Raw genomic sequence first — 17,370 nt, forward strand, 5'->3', positions numbered from 1 at the left:
AAGAAATACATTTTTTAAAAATTCTGAAAGATAATCCAGAAAACAAATGTTTGGAGGAGCAAAACTAAATGAAACAAAAGCTGCACATATATAGAGATGACTGCTGTGGAGGTGAGTCTGGTAGAACTACAAGCATAGAAGCAATGGATATTAAGAGGTGGAAGGAGCCCTGGGGCATTTGTCAGTTTGAAAGACTAGGGAACTGTGTGTGGAGCAGCAAATCAGTCATCTCCTACCTGCTCTGCTTGTGCCAAGCAATGGGCAGCTGTGGTATGAATGAATCATACACCAGGGCTGGAAACGCAGGGCAGCGCCTGAGTAGCTCGTGACCCCCAGGAGGATCAAAGAGCCCATCAGACAACTCATCTTCAGATCCCATCTGACTACATAGCCCAATCTTGTCCTGAAGTCAGTTTCTAATAGACAGAAACAGCTTATATTGATAGGGATCTGGAAACTCATAATTGAAGAAGAGTATACGACCAAGAATCACCGAACATTTGAGAAAAAAGTATGATACCAAGAAAATGAGGCATCACACTCACTTTCAGAATTAAACACACAAAAAGTAACAGAATTAAACATACAAAAATTAACAAGAGCAAACAAAAGACAGTAAGCATAATTACAATATCCTAAGACGGATAAGAGAGGCTATCATGTCCATAATATAGGAAGAGTCTCATGTATTAAGGAAGCATGAATAGATCTTGGGAATTAAAAATACTAAAAAAAATTTAATTTCAATAGATGGCTGGCATAACAATGGACATGGCTGAAAAGCAAATTAGTTAGTAGAAAGCTAATGTTAAGAGATTCTTGCATTACTTAGTGATAAAAGTACCATGAGAAGAATAATTAGAGAACAGTTAAGAGACAGAAGACAAATTCAAGTGTTCCATCACTCAGCTAGTAGCTGTTCCAGAAGGAGAGAAGCGGGAGAGTGGAGGGGCACGGAAATAACAGAAAAGACTTCAGAATAGAATTTTCCAGAGTCGAAAAAGACAAGAATCTTGACATTGAAAGTGTTTTAATTCTATTATCTCAGTTCTGAAGTTTTAGTTATTCTCTGTTGTACTGCAGACTCTTGCTCAGTTTGCTTTTCTTCTTTGTGTGATTTGTAATTTTTGTTTGTGACCTTAACTTTATTAGGAACTGTTTTTTTCTGTGGATTATGAAAATGTCTTTCCAGGGGAGTTTGGCATTTGCTTTTGTCAGGTAACTCAGTAGTAACGAGCAGCATTAATTTTTATGTTAATTTTGTGTCCTATGAGATGTCCTGCATTTAAATTCATATTCCAAACAGGAATGTGGCAGAAGCTTGAGGTTTCAGTTTCTCACAAAGATTTTATTCACTATCTATAGCTATTCACTATTTATATCTATAAAGAGGCAAATTTTCTTGCTGTCTGCCTGGTTACATGAGTGGAGTTCTTCTAGTCCATCTTGTACCAATAGGCCAACTATTTGAGGGATCTAGCTTTATGCAGGGTTCAATTCCAACTCTCTACTTTAGAGGCCATAACGTTCCATCTCTGTTCCGATGTGGATTAAAATTCAAGTCCCTAGCCTTTAAGTCCTCTCTCCAAGTCAGCTAACAACCCCCAACTTCTTCTCCCTCACACCCCAAAGCTTGCATCCTTATTGCTCCAACTATATAGTGTATCTATACTATGGAAGATTATGTGGCTATTTAAATAATGAGGTAGTCTACGTGTGTTGACAAGGAAAGATCTTCAAGATACATATTGATACACAAATAAACGAGTTCTCTATTTTGGAAAATGAAAGTCTCTCTGTTCCGTGAGCTTGACTATGTATTTGTTGTTTTGTTGTTCCACTTTGTTCAGCATTTCAAGGTGTTTGGAGTGAAAGGAGTTCACTATCAGCTTTAATCTGCCATGTTGTAAGAACTGGAAGACCCAAGTACACATATATGTAGTAATGGCATTCATTCGTTTGCAGTCTATTAAAATTTCTTTAGTGGAGGAGAAAGCGGTAAAGATGCGCCTCTAGTCTCATCAGTACTGCAGATAACAGTTTGCAATTGATACATACCCATGGAAATTTTTTTGGCAAGTAACTACTCTTTTGGCAGCAGAGGGATACCATACCTGCTTCTGCTAGGATGCAACACAACATAGCTTCTAGTGGACACATTCTGGCACACTGAGTGTACAAATGGAATAGCTGGTGGAATTAACCATACTACACCCATCCAAAAAGCAAAGGTTGAGTTAGTGCTAGAAATGATCTAAGTAAAATAAAAAACAATTTAGAAAATATTTTGATATTCTATGTATCCGTATGTCTTTGAATTAAGTGTGTGTGTGTGTATGTGTATGTATCTTGTACCAGGAGAAACATTTTTAGATTTTCACACTCTTAATTGTATATAGAGGGGTTCAAAGTTTTAGAATAAGGAGGAAAATTTAAGTTTATAGGAGAACATTATCCTTAAATTGAAATTTTAATTATAGTGATAGTGTTGATACGATTATATTGATCACTGATTGATCAATGTGCATAATCTCATGCTCAATAACCTTATGAAGTCACTGTTATTCTAATTTTACAGATGAAACTGAAGTCTAGAGATGTTAAGTAATTTACCCAAGGTTGCACAGCTCACACATATTGTGGAGCCAAAATTCCAGTCCCAGTTTGTTTGATTCCAGAGCCGTAACTAATGACTATTTATTAGGCCTCTCCTCTAAAAGTTTTACAACATTCATTAATTACATTTACTTCTGTGCAAAACAAAGTTGTTTTGTTTATAAATAATATGACATAGAAATATGTCTCACAATCCATCACTCATTGGAGCCCACTCTTAAAATTTTGCTATAGTTTAATTGTCTTCTTTTCATTTTTCCATTTGTGTAAATTGTATGTTCTGAGGTTCTTGACAACAGAAAAAGCAAATGCAAGGGCCTGTATGATTCTGAAATTTCTCTACATTCCAAGGATTCTGTTTGAATCTCTAGAAGGTAATTTATCCTGATTTATCCTGACTTTTTACTGGTGGATTTAAAGGATTGCGCCTGGTGAGCAGAGCATCTGCTGCAGCCATTTGAAGGATGTCTGCAGTCTTCTCCCTTCTCTCAGGACTGCTGGGGCAGGCCTTGGCTGCCTCTCTGACGTCTGTTTCTGATAAGTGAGTTTTAGTCTCTAACAGCTCTTGGGAATTTTGTCGGCAGAGACCGGGTGAGATCATTTTGCTTTCCGCTGAGTTTCCTTTCTCTGTTTTTTTGGACTGTTCTGACGAGCATGGCCGTGGAGCATTCAGTAATACCTCTGTTCCCTTAGGAACTATTGGCCTACTCCCTGGTTTTATCTCTGTCTGTACAAAAACTCCATGTCGCTGGAAAGGAAAACAAAGTTGACGTTAACCAGGGAACACAAGTTGCCAGAAGATGCAGCTGTAAACTGAGTTCGTGTGTTAGATGGAGTCCTGGTGAGACAGGCACTTGTTTGTCTGCCTCTTTGTTGGCTGTCACCTTAGTCCAAAACTAAAGACATCAGCATAATAATTACTGGTGAAACTTTTAAACAGATTATAAATAGGGTGCACCAGAAAATGAACAGGAAGGGAAAAGCAAAAAGCCAAAGAAGCAGCATCCATCTCAGTATCTCCTGTTTTAAACTTTTCTATCATTTGGATTGCGTAAGACTATTCACATCAAATTTCCTTTGTTGCTTTATTGGTTGCTATGGATACAACAGAAACTATGTTCATAGACAAAAGGATTTATGATTGTATCCCAAATGTCTATTAGTTCCAACAAAAGACTTAGTTATACTGAAATATGAAAACAAGCATCTGTAGTTGGAAAAAAACCCAGCAATTGACTATTACATTTCTGTTTTGCTTTATAAAACTTATATGCATCCCCCTACCACACCCACATGTAAACATATCAAAAAGTTTATCAAACTGCTTTGATATTACCTTAAGTGAATGATTTTGATAATTTAAACCAAATTCCAAAGACTGTGATCCAGAATTGTCATCATTCCTTATTTTGACTATAACATGTAGTTGAGCTTTTATCCTCCTAATAGCCATGTTAGTTTGTTTAAATAGATTTTGAGAAAGATGATTATGACTTGAAAAGTCTTAAAGTTCCACCATAAATCGATCCCATCCTAAAGTATTAAACAATTGATTCTAAACACAGTCTCACCTTTCCCCGAATGGGCTCACCGGGAGTTTTCCTGGCATCAAATTGATGGATAAAGGAGATGCGTTCTATAAAATTCTTTTGAAGTTCTGCTGATGCATCAGGAGAGGCAAGTGGAACTAAGGAGAAAAAGAGACATTGTGAAGTCAGGACAAAAATTAGATTTGTATATGGAAGATTTGCATAATCAGTATTCATAATATTCATACTTTATCAAAAATGCTAATGAAACTAAGTTCTTTTAAGTATTCAAGGTTACTTACACACATCTCAACAATAAATATAATGGATTCATCATTCTTTGTCTATGAAAAGAACCAAATAAAAACAATCAAATTAGCCCCACATGAGGAATTACTAGTAATTTTTAAAACTAATATTAATGTAATAATGGCTTTAAAAATCTACTGTTACCACATATTCAATCGTGAAAAGCTGAAAGCTTTCCCTCTAAGATCAGGAATAAGACAAAGATTCCCACTCTCACCACTTTTATTCGACATAGTATTGGAAGTCCCAGCCAGAGCAATTAGAAAATAAAAGAAATAAAAAGCATCTAAATTGGAAAGGAAGAAATAAAACTGTCTCTATTTGCAGACGACATGATATTATCTATAAAGAACCCTAAAGACTCCACCAAAAAACTGTTAGAACTAATAAATGAATTCAGTAAAGTTTCAGGATACAAAATCAATATACAGATATCTGTTGCATTTCCATACACTAATAATGAACTATCAGAAAGAGATATTAAGAAAACAATCCCAATTATGATTGCATCAAAAAGAATAAAATACCTAGGAGTAAACTTAACCAAGGAGGTGAAAGGCCTGTACACTGAAAACTATAAGACATTGATGAAAGAAATTGAAGAATACACAAATTAATGAAAAGATATTCCATGTTCATGGATTGGAAGAATTAATATTGCTAAAATGTCCATGCTACCCAAAGCAATCTATAGATTCAATGCAATCCCTGACAAAATTCCAATGACATTTTTCATAGAGATAGAGCAAATAATCCTAAAATTTATATGGAACCACAGAAGACTCCAAATAGCCAAAGCAATCTTGAGAAAGAAGAACAAAGCTGGAAGCACCACAGTCCTTGATTTCAAACTATATTGCCAAACTATCCTTGTCAAAACAGTATGATATTGGCATAAAAATAGACACATAGATCAAAGGAACAGAATAGAGCCCAGAAATATACAATACAAAGGAGCCAAGAATATAGAATGGGGAAGGGACAGTCTCTTCAACAAATGGTGTTGGGAAAACTGGACAGCCACATGCAAAAGAATGAAATTGGACCACTTTCTTATACTACATACAAATATTAACTCAAAATGGATTAAAGACTTGAATGTAAGACCTGAAACCATAAAACCCCTGGAAGAAAACATAGGCAGTAAGCTCCCTGACATCAGTCCTGGTGATGATTTTTTGTGTTTGATACCAAAAGCAGAGGCAACAAAAGCAAAAATCAACAAGTGAGACAACATCAAACTAAAGAGCTTCTGCACAGCAAAGAAAACATCAACAAAATGAAGAGGCAATCTACTGCATGGCAGAAAATATTTGCAACTCATATATCATATAAGGGGTTAATATCCAAAATACATAAAGAGCTCATATAACTCAATTGCAAAGAAAACAAAAACAAAAACCCCAAACAATTCAATTAAAAAATGAGTAGAGAATCTGAACAGACATTTTTCCAAAGAAAACATACAGAAGGCCAACAGGTACATGAAAAGATGCTCATCACTAATTGTCAGGGAAAAGCAAATTGAAACTACAATGAGATATCATCTCACATCTGTTAGAACGGCCATTATCAAAAAGACAAGAAATAACAAGTGTTGGCAAGGATGTGGAGAAAAGGGAACCCTTGTGTACTGTTGGTAGGAATGTAAATCAGTGCAGCCACCATGAAAAACAGTATGGAGGTTCCTCAAAAAATTAAAAATAGAACTACCATATGATCCGGCTATTCCACTTCTTGGCATTTATCCCAAGAAAATGAAAATATTAATTAAAAAAGATATACGTGCCTCATGTTCATTGCAGCATTATTTACAATAGCCAAGATGTGTAAACAGCCTGTGTCTATTGACAGATGAATGGATAAAGAAAATGTTGTATTTATATATACAATAGAATATATTCAGCCATAAAAAAGAATGAAATCTTGAATTTGTAACAACATGGATAGACCCCGAGGGCATTATGCTAAAATAAGTCAGACAGAGAAAGACTAATACCATATGATCTCACTTTTACATGTGGAAACTAAAAAACCCACTAGGGTCATAGATACAGAAAACTGACTGGTAGTTGCCAGAGGCAGGAGTGGGAGGTGGGCAAAATGGATGAAGGAGTCAAAAGGTAAATACTTCCAATTATAAAACAAGTAAGTCATAGGGATGTAATGTACAGCATGGCAATTATAGTTAATAATAGTGTATTGCATATTTGAAAGTTGCTGAGAGAGTAGATCTTAAAAGTTCTCAACACACACAAAAATTTTGTAACTACGTATGATGGTGAAGCTTAACTAGACTTATCGTGGTGATTATTTTGCAATACATACAAAATCTATATGCAAAATATATGAAAAATATTGAATCATTATGTTGTACACTTGAAACTAACATGTTCTATGTCAATTATACCTCAATAAAAAAATGTAAAAGAAACGAAAAACAATCTATTGTTAGACACGCTTCTTGCACAGATACCAACCAAAGTTTTAGGAAAAGCATAAGCACAATTTATTTTTCAACCTATTTTTTACTACTAGAAAGTCTATGAGCAATTTATGCATTAGTTGCTCCCAACTAGCTCTAGCAGAATGAACTAGAAAATTCTGGGGCTGCTGCAGTTGTCATTGAATACGTAATTCTTTTCATTTCCCATTGGCAGAGGTTCTGAAAATTTGCAAGAGTATTAAACCCTCTAAAAGTCACTGTTAAATAATCTTTCAATCTGAGTGATGGGTAAATAAGGGTTCATTATATTGGTCTCTCTATGTTTAATATTTTTAATGATTTTTAAAACACTTTATTTTTGCTTGCAGCACATCAGTTTATGTAAGGAGTCAGAGTAACTCCCAGGTTAGTGATATAAAATTCTGTCAAGGAAAAAATAAAAAATGTCTCCCTTTTATAATAAAAAATACATATATTAGAGGTTATGTACACCTACAATATCTATGGGATGATACACAAGAAACTGAGAACAGTGCTTGCTGCAGGGGAGAGAATTAGGTGACTGGAGGATGGAGGTGGAGAGAGGTGGATTCATTTCCACTGTACACTCTTTTGTACCATTTGAATTTTGTACTGTATGCATGTATTAACTATTAAAAAATAAAATTTAATTTTTAAATATCATGCCTTTAAAATTAGAGAGGATATATAAGGAGAAATATGTTAGTAAATTCACATTTATTAAGCATTCATGAATTCAATATTCAGAAATTGATATAAACTAATTTTACTAGCAGGAATGATGAGTATTCAAATATTTCTATATTACATGATATGAAATAGCAATCTTTTCTGAGTTAGCAGGAAAAAAATACTGACAACATTTTCTTGATTTCTAATTGAGATCAGATACTCAAAACATTTTCTACTTAATTATTACCTTTCTTTTAGGATTTGATAGCATACAAAAGAACAGTAATGCCAAAGATTTAATAAAAATTTGTGGACAACAACTATCACATTGAGAAAATTCTAACTATAACTTACATTTTTTCCCACCAAGTGGGAAAAGACTATTAATTTGGGGAAGAATGCCATAGTCCAGCTCACAGAAGATTAGTGTTTTCAGAAACATAATTTATTAACTTCTTGAATAAAATGAAGCAGCTCTAAATTTGGGCATTAATCAGGTTGAGTTAATGGAGTATCCAAAGTGTGGGCTTGTTTTCAAATTCCAGTTCTGCCACATTTCCGAGCTGTGTGACTTTGGACAAATCACTTGACGTCATTGAGATTCAATGGAGAATCCTCTCTCTAAAATGGGGATGATAATAATTTGCTTTTAGAGTTATGAGGATTAAAGACAACGTTTATAAAGTCTCTAGGATGCTGGGATCAAATTAGAGAGGGTCTTGAAAGTTAGGCAAGAGACTAGCTCTTTTGTATCATGACAAAATGAGAACCCATGGAAAGGAGAAGAAGCTTGAATCTGATGAACTATCAAAAAACTGTGAGAAAACCAAAGGCTTTAGTAAACTGGTATGAAGGGTTGGTGGCAGATTGGGCTGAAGGGTAGGGATGTCAGATGTGGCCAAGAGAGAATAGGTTGGGGAGAGCTTTTAAGATCTGCTCTTGACTTGCCCCTACATTGCCTTGGGAAGATCAATGCTTGTCTTAGGGTCACAGAAACTGGCAGCAACTGCCTGACCATCTGTTGTCAACTTAGTAACATCAGAACAGCACAGAAGTCCCTCTAGGGTAAGGAGCTGATGAAAATGGTTGCATGCTGCCCCCTTGGGCATTTCCTTCTCCACCATTTCCCCAGCAACCGTCAGTGATGGAGGATTAAAAACTTCAAGAGATGGCTTCTCTCAGTAATGTCTCTTTTTAAAAGCTTAAAGTGGAGAAGGGATGGAGTCCTGAATAGAGGACTGGTCTAGAACAGTGACAACAAATAGAGATGGTTAAAATTGGTTTTGTAGGGCCTGACGCTCTCCAGCCTGACTCTCATTTTCTTTTCTTAAATTCCCCGGGAGGCACACAAGCCAGAACCTACTCTTTAGCCTTTGCCCACACAGGGCTGCTGATCCCCTCAGGGAACATGACCTAAGATAAACTAGTCAGACACTGTAAGAAAAAGACAGCAAAATTTAAAACATATACTATGTGAAGCAGAATTATTAGAACCTATGCACCAAGAATTTAAAATAAGCATAACAAATATCCTCAAATACATATAATATATTATTAACATGAAGCAAGAATAAGAGGTCATAAAAAAGAGTCATGTAAAATTTTAGAAATGAAAAAATATAATAGTTGAAACAAAAAAGAAAAAATGAGATAAATAACAATATTCATGAACTAGAAAATCAGACTGAGAAGCTCTCCAGAAGGCAGCAGGAAAGAGAAATAAATAAAAATATAAAAGAAAAGCTAAGACGGGCTGGCCCTGTGGCAGAGTGGTTAAGTTCATGCGCTCTGCTTCTGCAGCCTGGAGTTTCGCCGGTTCGGATCCTGGACGTGGACATGGCACCACTCATCAGGCCATGCTGAGGTGGCACCCCATATAGCACAACCAGAAGGACCTACAACTAGAATACACAACTATGTCCTGGGGGGCTTTGGGGAGAAGAAGAAGAAGGAGGAGGAGGAAGAGGGGAGGAGGAGGAGATTAGCAACAGATGTTAGCTCAGTTGCCAATCTTTAAGGAAAAAAAAAAAGAAAAGCTAAGAGACATGGACAGTAGCAGTACCAACACCAGAATTCAGGAGACATAGAAGAAGAAATAGAAGGAAATATTTGAAGAAATAATGATGACAAAAATCCAAGAATTAAAGAAACATCAAAGACCTCAGGTTGAAAGAGCTCACAGATTACCAAATGGGTAATAGGTGCAGGAGTAAGATGAGCCAAGTGAGTCCCATGGGGTGCAAAATTTAAGAAGGCACTTGCATGGTCCTGGGAATAAATGCCTCCTTAAATTTTGCACCCTAGGCCTCTCACTTGCCTCACTCTCCTCCCATCCTGCAGGGTAGATAAAGAAAAACTCACATCTAAGACACTTTATAAAGAAATTTAAGGTTATCTGAGACAAAGAAAAAATTCTAAATACTTTCAAAGAGGAGAGGTAGATTACCTAAAAAGGAGTAAGATGCAGATTTATATCAAATTTCACATCATTGGACACAACGATAACTGATTCATATTTTTAAAATATTGAAGGGGAAAGAACTTTAAGCCTAGAATTTTTATATCTAACCAAACTGTCATTTAACTATGAAGTCAAAGTAAAAAATACTGGAAGGCAAAGATGGCCTCAAAATATTTCCCCATAAAACAGGCCTACTTTGAAAAATTCCTGGAGGAAGAACTTAAATAAGAATAGGAATAAATTCAAAGAGGGTGCCTAAGGTATATAGAAGAAAATAAAATTTTTTGTTTCCTTAAAAAGACAAAGACTAAAGAACAGCAAAATAAGTATTATACCCATAACAACTCAGAACTAAAATTCTACTGTTTAACATATTAATGAAGATTCTGATGTAGGGGAGGAAGACATTTCCTCTACCCACCCTGGGTCCTTCTGGCTGGAGAACAAATTAAATTCACATGAGACAGAATAATAGGAGAAAATTAAACAAAGCTTTATAACATGTATACATGGGAGAGGCTCAGGCAAACTGAGCAACTCGCCAAAATGGTGGACCTTTTCCCCTTAAATACCACCCTCAGGTAAAGATAAAGGAGGATGTTGGGGATGGGGGTATCAATCATGGGAGGTTACCAAAAAGTACAGTAAACAAGGGTAAGGTTATTATACAGATTTAAGTCCTTGCCTTCCGCATTGATAAGAGTTTCTAGAAATAAAGTCATCCCCCCTTCTTTCTGGTACAGAGAGGGAGACACCTTTATAGATGGAGGTTTCCTTTACAAATGTAAATGTCTCTTAACAAAGGGTAAGTAAATTCTACTTTTCAGAGTTTCTTTCCTGTCTGCAGTTTTTAAAAATAATCAGCCCAAAATAATCCTCATGCCAAAGAGGCATATCTTGGGGTGGCCAATTCCAGTCCCCCACACTGGTGAATATTATAAAGAAAGAAAAAAGTAGTATAATAATTGCAAAGGCAAAGAAAAAACTGTCATTATTTGTAGGTAATATAATTAGCTGAATAGAAAAACTGCTAGAATTAATAAATTACGAGAATAAAGGTGTAGCAAGGTAAGAAGTTAAGTGTATAAAAATCAAAAGCACTTTGCTATAATAACGATAATCTATTAGAAAAAAAGAAAAATAAGATACATTCTCTGTGGGAACAAAACCTATATAGTAAAAAGCTTCTATAAATTAACAAAAAATTCACAAGACTTTTATATTTTCTTAAAGACAAAAGTAGAGCTGAATAGATTTTCCATACTCTTAGATAGGATGGAATGGCATGTTACTATAAAGGTGACAAATTTTCCTAATTTAATCTATTATGACAACACAACTCAATCAAAATTCTAGCTGGATATTTTGAGGAATGTCATAAATTCCAAAATTTAAATGGAAAAATAAAAGTCCATAAATAGAGACATCAACTCTGAAAAAGAAGAACAAAGAATGGGGACTTTCTCTGTCAGATATTAAGACAAGCTAAAAAAGTCATATAATTAAAACATTTTAGTACTGATCCAAGAACTAAAAATTAACCTAAGGAACATAACAGAGAGCTCCGAGACAGACGCATTTATTTAGGAACCCTAACATACAATTAAGGAGGTCCCACAAGTCAACAAGGAAAGTGTGGATTGTCTAGCAGATGGAATCCAGAAAACTTCACTCCATGGAGAATAATGGAGTAGGTTCCCCACTTAACACTGCACATAAAGGTGGACTCTAGAATTACAGACATAATTATGGAAGGTAAAATTATGAATCAAGAGAAGAAAATCTAGGGGAATATTTTTGTGACCTAAGGGTAGGAAAACTCAAACACCCAATGCACAAGCCACAGACAAAAACTTGGTAAACTTGATTACATCAAAATTTAGGATTGCTGTCCAGTGAACACCACCATGGGCAAAGCCAATAGAGAGATGGTAGATTGGAAGAAATATTTGTAACACGAAAACTAAAAGGGATAGGACTTCAGTGGGAATGGCAGAGTAAGAACCTCTGAAAAACTGCTCCTCCAAAAAAGCAATGAGAACACTGGCGAAAATAATCAAAATCAACTTTTTCAGAACTATGGAAATTAGCCAAAGGCTTGCAACAATCCAAGGATCATTTATTCAAGAAAAATGGCTTAATCCCTGTAATTAAAGCAAGGTTTGTGGCATTTTAACTTGCCCAGTTTTCATGCCCCTCTCCCCAGCTCTGCAGAAGCCTTGAAAACCAAAAGCCCCCAAATTATGGTGAAAACCAGCAGCCTAGCAGCCACTGGAAGGAGCCACTGGGTTTAGAGCTTCCCACAAATACCAACTCAAGAGAACTGTCATTATTTAAACTGGCAGGGAGTTCTCTAGAAACTTCATTCACAGGGTTCATCTTTATCAACATGACTCAAACCTCTCTCAGTGTCAATAGCCTTTTCCCCAGTGGCATTTGTCAAAAACAATCAAAGGCAATTGTTTAACATCTCAGCTGGCTAAGATGGTGATAACAGTCGGGGCAAACAAGCAGCTGCCCCAAACTGGAAACTTAGATGCTTCCCAGCTGGCTTAAAATCCAATTCCAGCAATTTTCCACATGAAAAATACTCAGATAACACAGTTTGCATCCACCTACTATAAGGAAAACTTTAAGTATGATGAATTTAAGTTACCACATTGATATTTTAGTAAGAGAAATGCATAGAACAAAATGTCTATCATCATTAAAAGCTTTCCGAATGTTCACAATGATACTTTGCCATGAACCAGATTTAATACAAATAGCATATTGCATAATTTTTCTTGAAGGGTAACAAATAAAGATTGGTCACAGGATAGCTGTTTTAAAAATAAATATTTTAATACTTTACTAAAATTCAAAACTAACAGTCTACTAACCAACACACTACTTCCAAAATAAATGTTTGGTAAGTCTTTTCAATTCTGAGAAGATTTGGGATTAAATATAGAGATGAAAAAGCAAATGAAATTAAATCTATAAATTGTTATTTAATATATCAGAAGGAAACTTGATCTAATAGTTTGCTAGTGTTGTGCTGACAGTTTTAGGGAAATATAATTAAGTATATAAACAGTGTTAAAATGTTTGACATATCTGGATTTACTATATTTATAGGTTTAATTTGTTAGATTTACAAGATTTTTAAAAGTGTTTGGGAAGGTTTTGATAGTTATGGATTTAAATTTTCCTTCTTGGGTATTTAAAGTGTTTAAGAGGAAAATAGAATATAATTAAATCAACAAACTTGCAGTTTAAAATGTTAATGGAATTTGATTATGTTTGTAAATGAGTCATTGTTAAGGGATATTTCATTTGTTCAAATTGAGTTAAACATCAAAGAACAAGTGAAAGTTACTATTCTTATATAATATTTAAAAATCAAAGGCTTAAAGAAAGAAATATTTTAAAATTTGTAATGTTAAATTGGAATATTAATTTAAATCATCAGTAACTATAAATAACTTTCTATATAAAAAGGCTCCTTTGAACACTAAAAATTTTATACTGAAACTTATTACCCTCAAAGAACTAAGAATTGGACTTCCTGCAGACTTGACATAACAATGGCATCTAGAAGACAATGGAATAGTATCTTCCAAGTAAAAAAGGTAAGTAGCTAAGAACTCAGAAGTTTTTTTTTTTAATTGGCACCTGGGCTAACATCTGTTGCCAATCTTCTTTTTTCTTCTTCTTCTTCTCCCCAAAGCCCCCCAGTACATAGTTATATATTCTAGTTGTAGGTCCTTCTGGCTCTGCTATATGGGATGCTACCTCAGCATGGCTTGATGAGTGGTGCCATGTCTGTGCCCAGGATCCGAAATGGCAAAACCCTGGGCTGCCCAAGCAGAGTGCATGAAGTTAACTACTCAGCCATGGGGCTGGTCCCTGAACTCAGAATTCTATACCCAGGTATACTTTCACTCATTAAAGTGTGAGGGCAATTCAAAGACATTTTCAAAGAAAGGCAAAGAGTTGGCTATTCCTAAACGTGCACGGAAAGAACTATTTAGGGACATTGTAGTAGTCTGTTATGTTGGTGGCCCCAATGAATCAGGTCTTCCAGTATTCACATCCCTGTACAATCACCTCCTTGTGAATGTGGGCTGGCCTTGTGATTAACGTTAACCAGTAGGATGTGGCAGGAGTAACTTTGTGCCAGTTCTGGGCATAAACCTTAAGAAAACCTTGCCGCTTCTGCTTTTGCATTCGTGGGAGCCCTGAGCTGGCATGTAACAGGTCCAGCTACTCTGCTGGAGAAACCACATGGAGAGACCACATGAAGAAGGAGAAGCCTGGTCACTCCAGCATCCTAGCTGAGTCCAGTCCTCAGCTGATCTGCCAACTGAATGCAGCCACGCACGTGATCACCAGCAAGACCAGCCAAAGAACTGCCCGGCTGAGCCCAGCCCGACTGCAGAAGCATAAGCAGATAAAATGATTGTTGTTTTAAGCAACTAAATTTTGGAGTGGCTTGTTACACAGATCAACAAAAATACTTCAGAAAAAAGTCAATTAAAATGAATCATCTTTTATATAGCGATCTAGAAACTCCCAGAATCTCAAAAACAATAACTTAAAAAAATTTCTTCATGGAGACTAATAAAGGGAGAGGAAAGGTAATCTAAACTATTGTAGAAATTTCTTACCCAGATATTATACCTATTAAAATTGGATATAAATACTATGTTTATTTATGCAAATATATGAGACTTTTAAAGAAGCCCACAATAGTGAAGAACATCTAAGTGGGAAAACATCAAAGAAGATATTCGAGTTCTTAGTGGTTACTCAAGAATTCAAATTAGAATCAAAGTAATTACTTAAAAGAAGCCTTGTTAGATGAGGCTTACAAAAAATAAGGCAAAGTTCATGAAGAGTGTTTGAACTCCATTCTCAGTTTTTTGGAAACTTTGTCTAATTAAAATGAGAATTTTCTAAACAAGCATACGCCAAGCAAGTTGGGGTCTAGCCATCTATATTTTATCAACAAAGCCAGGATCTATTCAAACAACTTGATCCTCATATTGGTGGAAACTTAGCAGCTTTTACTTTGACAAATTTTCTTAATTTTTTGTTTGTGTCTACTTAAAAAACATTTGTCAGTAAATTTTCCTGTTAGAAACCCCATTCTTCTAAATAGTATTTTGATCTTATATAAAAAGATTATTAATGAAAAGACGATTGTACAGATTTTCAAAATACAATGAAAAAAGGAAACTTCCACATAACTATAGCAAGAAATTATGTTACACCTTGGTGCAAAACAAGCCGCACAAACTAAAACCTATTTTAGAAAATTATTTTTACCACAGTATCTGAAGTTTCAGTTCAAAAGAATGTTAAAATACCAAGTAGTTGATCAACAGCCAAAGTTTCATTTAAGTATGAAATACCTCCCTCAGAAATTAGATCAGCCTTTCCAATTTATAGAGTTTTGTTATATAAAACCAAAAGTGAACACTTATTCTTATGGGAACTCGGATATGATGGAGCATGGGCATTTGTTAAACTGACCATGGATGGCAGCCAGGAAATTGTGTGGTAGTACAAGACATAAAGGGCACTTTCATTGTCAGCACAAGATGACATTGCTGAAATGCCAAATACCAGGCGTAATTAAGTGGGCTGATGGAACAGAACAACTATGAGCTGACTTTTAATTGGTATTAATGCATGTTTGTATACACATTTTCTATGTCTCTATATATATAAAATCTGGCATATACAGACTCATTTATATACATATTCTAAAATGTTACACTGAAATATTTTCTTTTTAAAATCATTTTTATCTAATATCCAAACACCATCTAAAATATAAAGTGCAGGCCTATATTGTGGTGTGTATGTTGGTTTAAATTATATTATGACTTTAACTTAAATAATCTGTTGAGTAATACATAATTATCATTAAACTAATTAATAAATATTGGTTGTGTCTGGGCATTGTACTAGGACCTGGGATACAATAACAAGTTTGGCAATGAGAAATACCAATAAAAGGACGGAGAGAGGGAGGAAGAAGGGGAGCAGGAGGAAGAAAGAGAGACCTCCATGCCAGGTTTCCAAAGCTAGATCCCAGCTTACCACCCAACTTTGTACAATGCAATAATTAATAATAGAAATAGATACCATTTGTTGTCTACTATGTACCAAGTGCTGTGATAGGCACTTTACATTTTATTTCATTTATTTCTCATAACAATCCTGCAAAGTAGGGATTATTATTCCCAATTCATAAATTGAGTAAAACAAAATGGTGAAATTTAAGTGATGGGCTTGGGATCAAACAACTGTAAGTGCTGCATCAATATTAAATCCCAAAGTGCGTAAGTGTTGTTAGTGACAAGGTTACCGTGATTTCCAGTTAAAGATGGCAAATTCAACACGTGCATTTCCCCCTCTTCCCTCCCCAAAACCCAGTACAATGACAGTAAAGAAATTAAAGGGCTTAAATCCTTAAGAAAAAAGAGAACTAGATGGGAGCAAAGATATTAATGAATTTGGAAGCTGGAAGCAGATGGATAAGTGCCAACTGACTTGAGTAGACCACGGAAAACCGGAAGCTAAGTGCTTGTGGGGATGGGGTGGGGCGAAAATCAAGCCAATCCATGGCATGGTGTTCTAGTAAGGCTCAGAAATTGGAGGCGTCAGCCGCCTCTGAGGCAGGGAGCTTGGGACATGGTACAAGGTGAAGTTGCAAACAGAGGATTGTTTGAGAAATTCTCGGATTTTGCTGTCTGCCACTCCAGGCAGAAGTTTGGAGGATTCCTTGCTGGGAAAATTGATTAGCTCAACAGAACAGACTGACAGACACTGATTTGGGTAGGGGGGTCCCTTATGAAATGGCTGGGCCCCGCCTGATCGTCCTAGAACTAAGCCTATCACTCTGGTTTCATCTTCTACCGCTTCCCTTAAGGAACTAGAGTAGAAACGCTGCTCCTTAGGAGAAAGGACTGGGACCTGACTAGTTAGTTAATCAAAAAAAGTCAGTTAAAGCAAAGAATCATAGAAAATGATATCTATCTTACTTAGATATTTTATTTTAACCAGTTCATTCACCAGATTTTTATTGGAGTACCAAGGCATTTTCTCTGAAGAAGTACCCAATGATTGGAATTCCACTTTGTTTCCTGCACAAACCACACCTCTAATGCATCCTCTCTAGTTTGTTTCTTTGACACGCAATGAAAACTTAAAGACACATTTGAAGCAAAATGAGTGCAGAATCCTTCAAGAGTTAAAAAACTTGCTCCAGCTCTTTTATAGTTATTTTGCCCACACCCCAATTAGCATTTTTTAAAGTTAGT

At 35.6% G+C, this 17,370-nt stretch overlaps 1 protein-coding gene across 1 annotated transcript in view; it reads right to left on the reverse strand.

Annotated features, from left to right (window-relative positions):
- Window positions 1-2,833: 2,833 nt before the first annotated feature.
- CIMIP6 (ciliary microtubule inner protein 6) overlaps window positions 2,834-17,370 on the reverse strand; it is a 31,086-nt gene continuing 16,549 nt past the window's right edge. Inside the window, exons 4-5 of the mRNA XM_014842994.3 lie at window positions 4,188-4,303; window positions 2,834-3,364 (exon numbers count right to left, since the gene is read on the reverse strand). Coding sequence (XP_014698480.2) covers window positions 2,996-3,364; window positions 4,188-4,303 — 485 coding nt within the window. The 3' untranslated portion in view covers window positions 2,834-2,995. The remainder of the gene's footprint in view (window positions 3,365-4,187; window positions 4,304-17,370) is intronic.

This window comes from Equus asinus, chromosome 6 (assembly GCF_041296235.1).
Source record: "Equus asinus isolate D_3611 breed Donkey chromosome 6, EquAss-T2T_v2, whole genome shotgun sequence".
Classification (NCBI taxonomy): domain Eukaryota; kingdom Metazoa; phylum Chordata; class Mammalia; order Perissodactyla; family Equidae; genus Equus; species Equus asinus.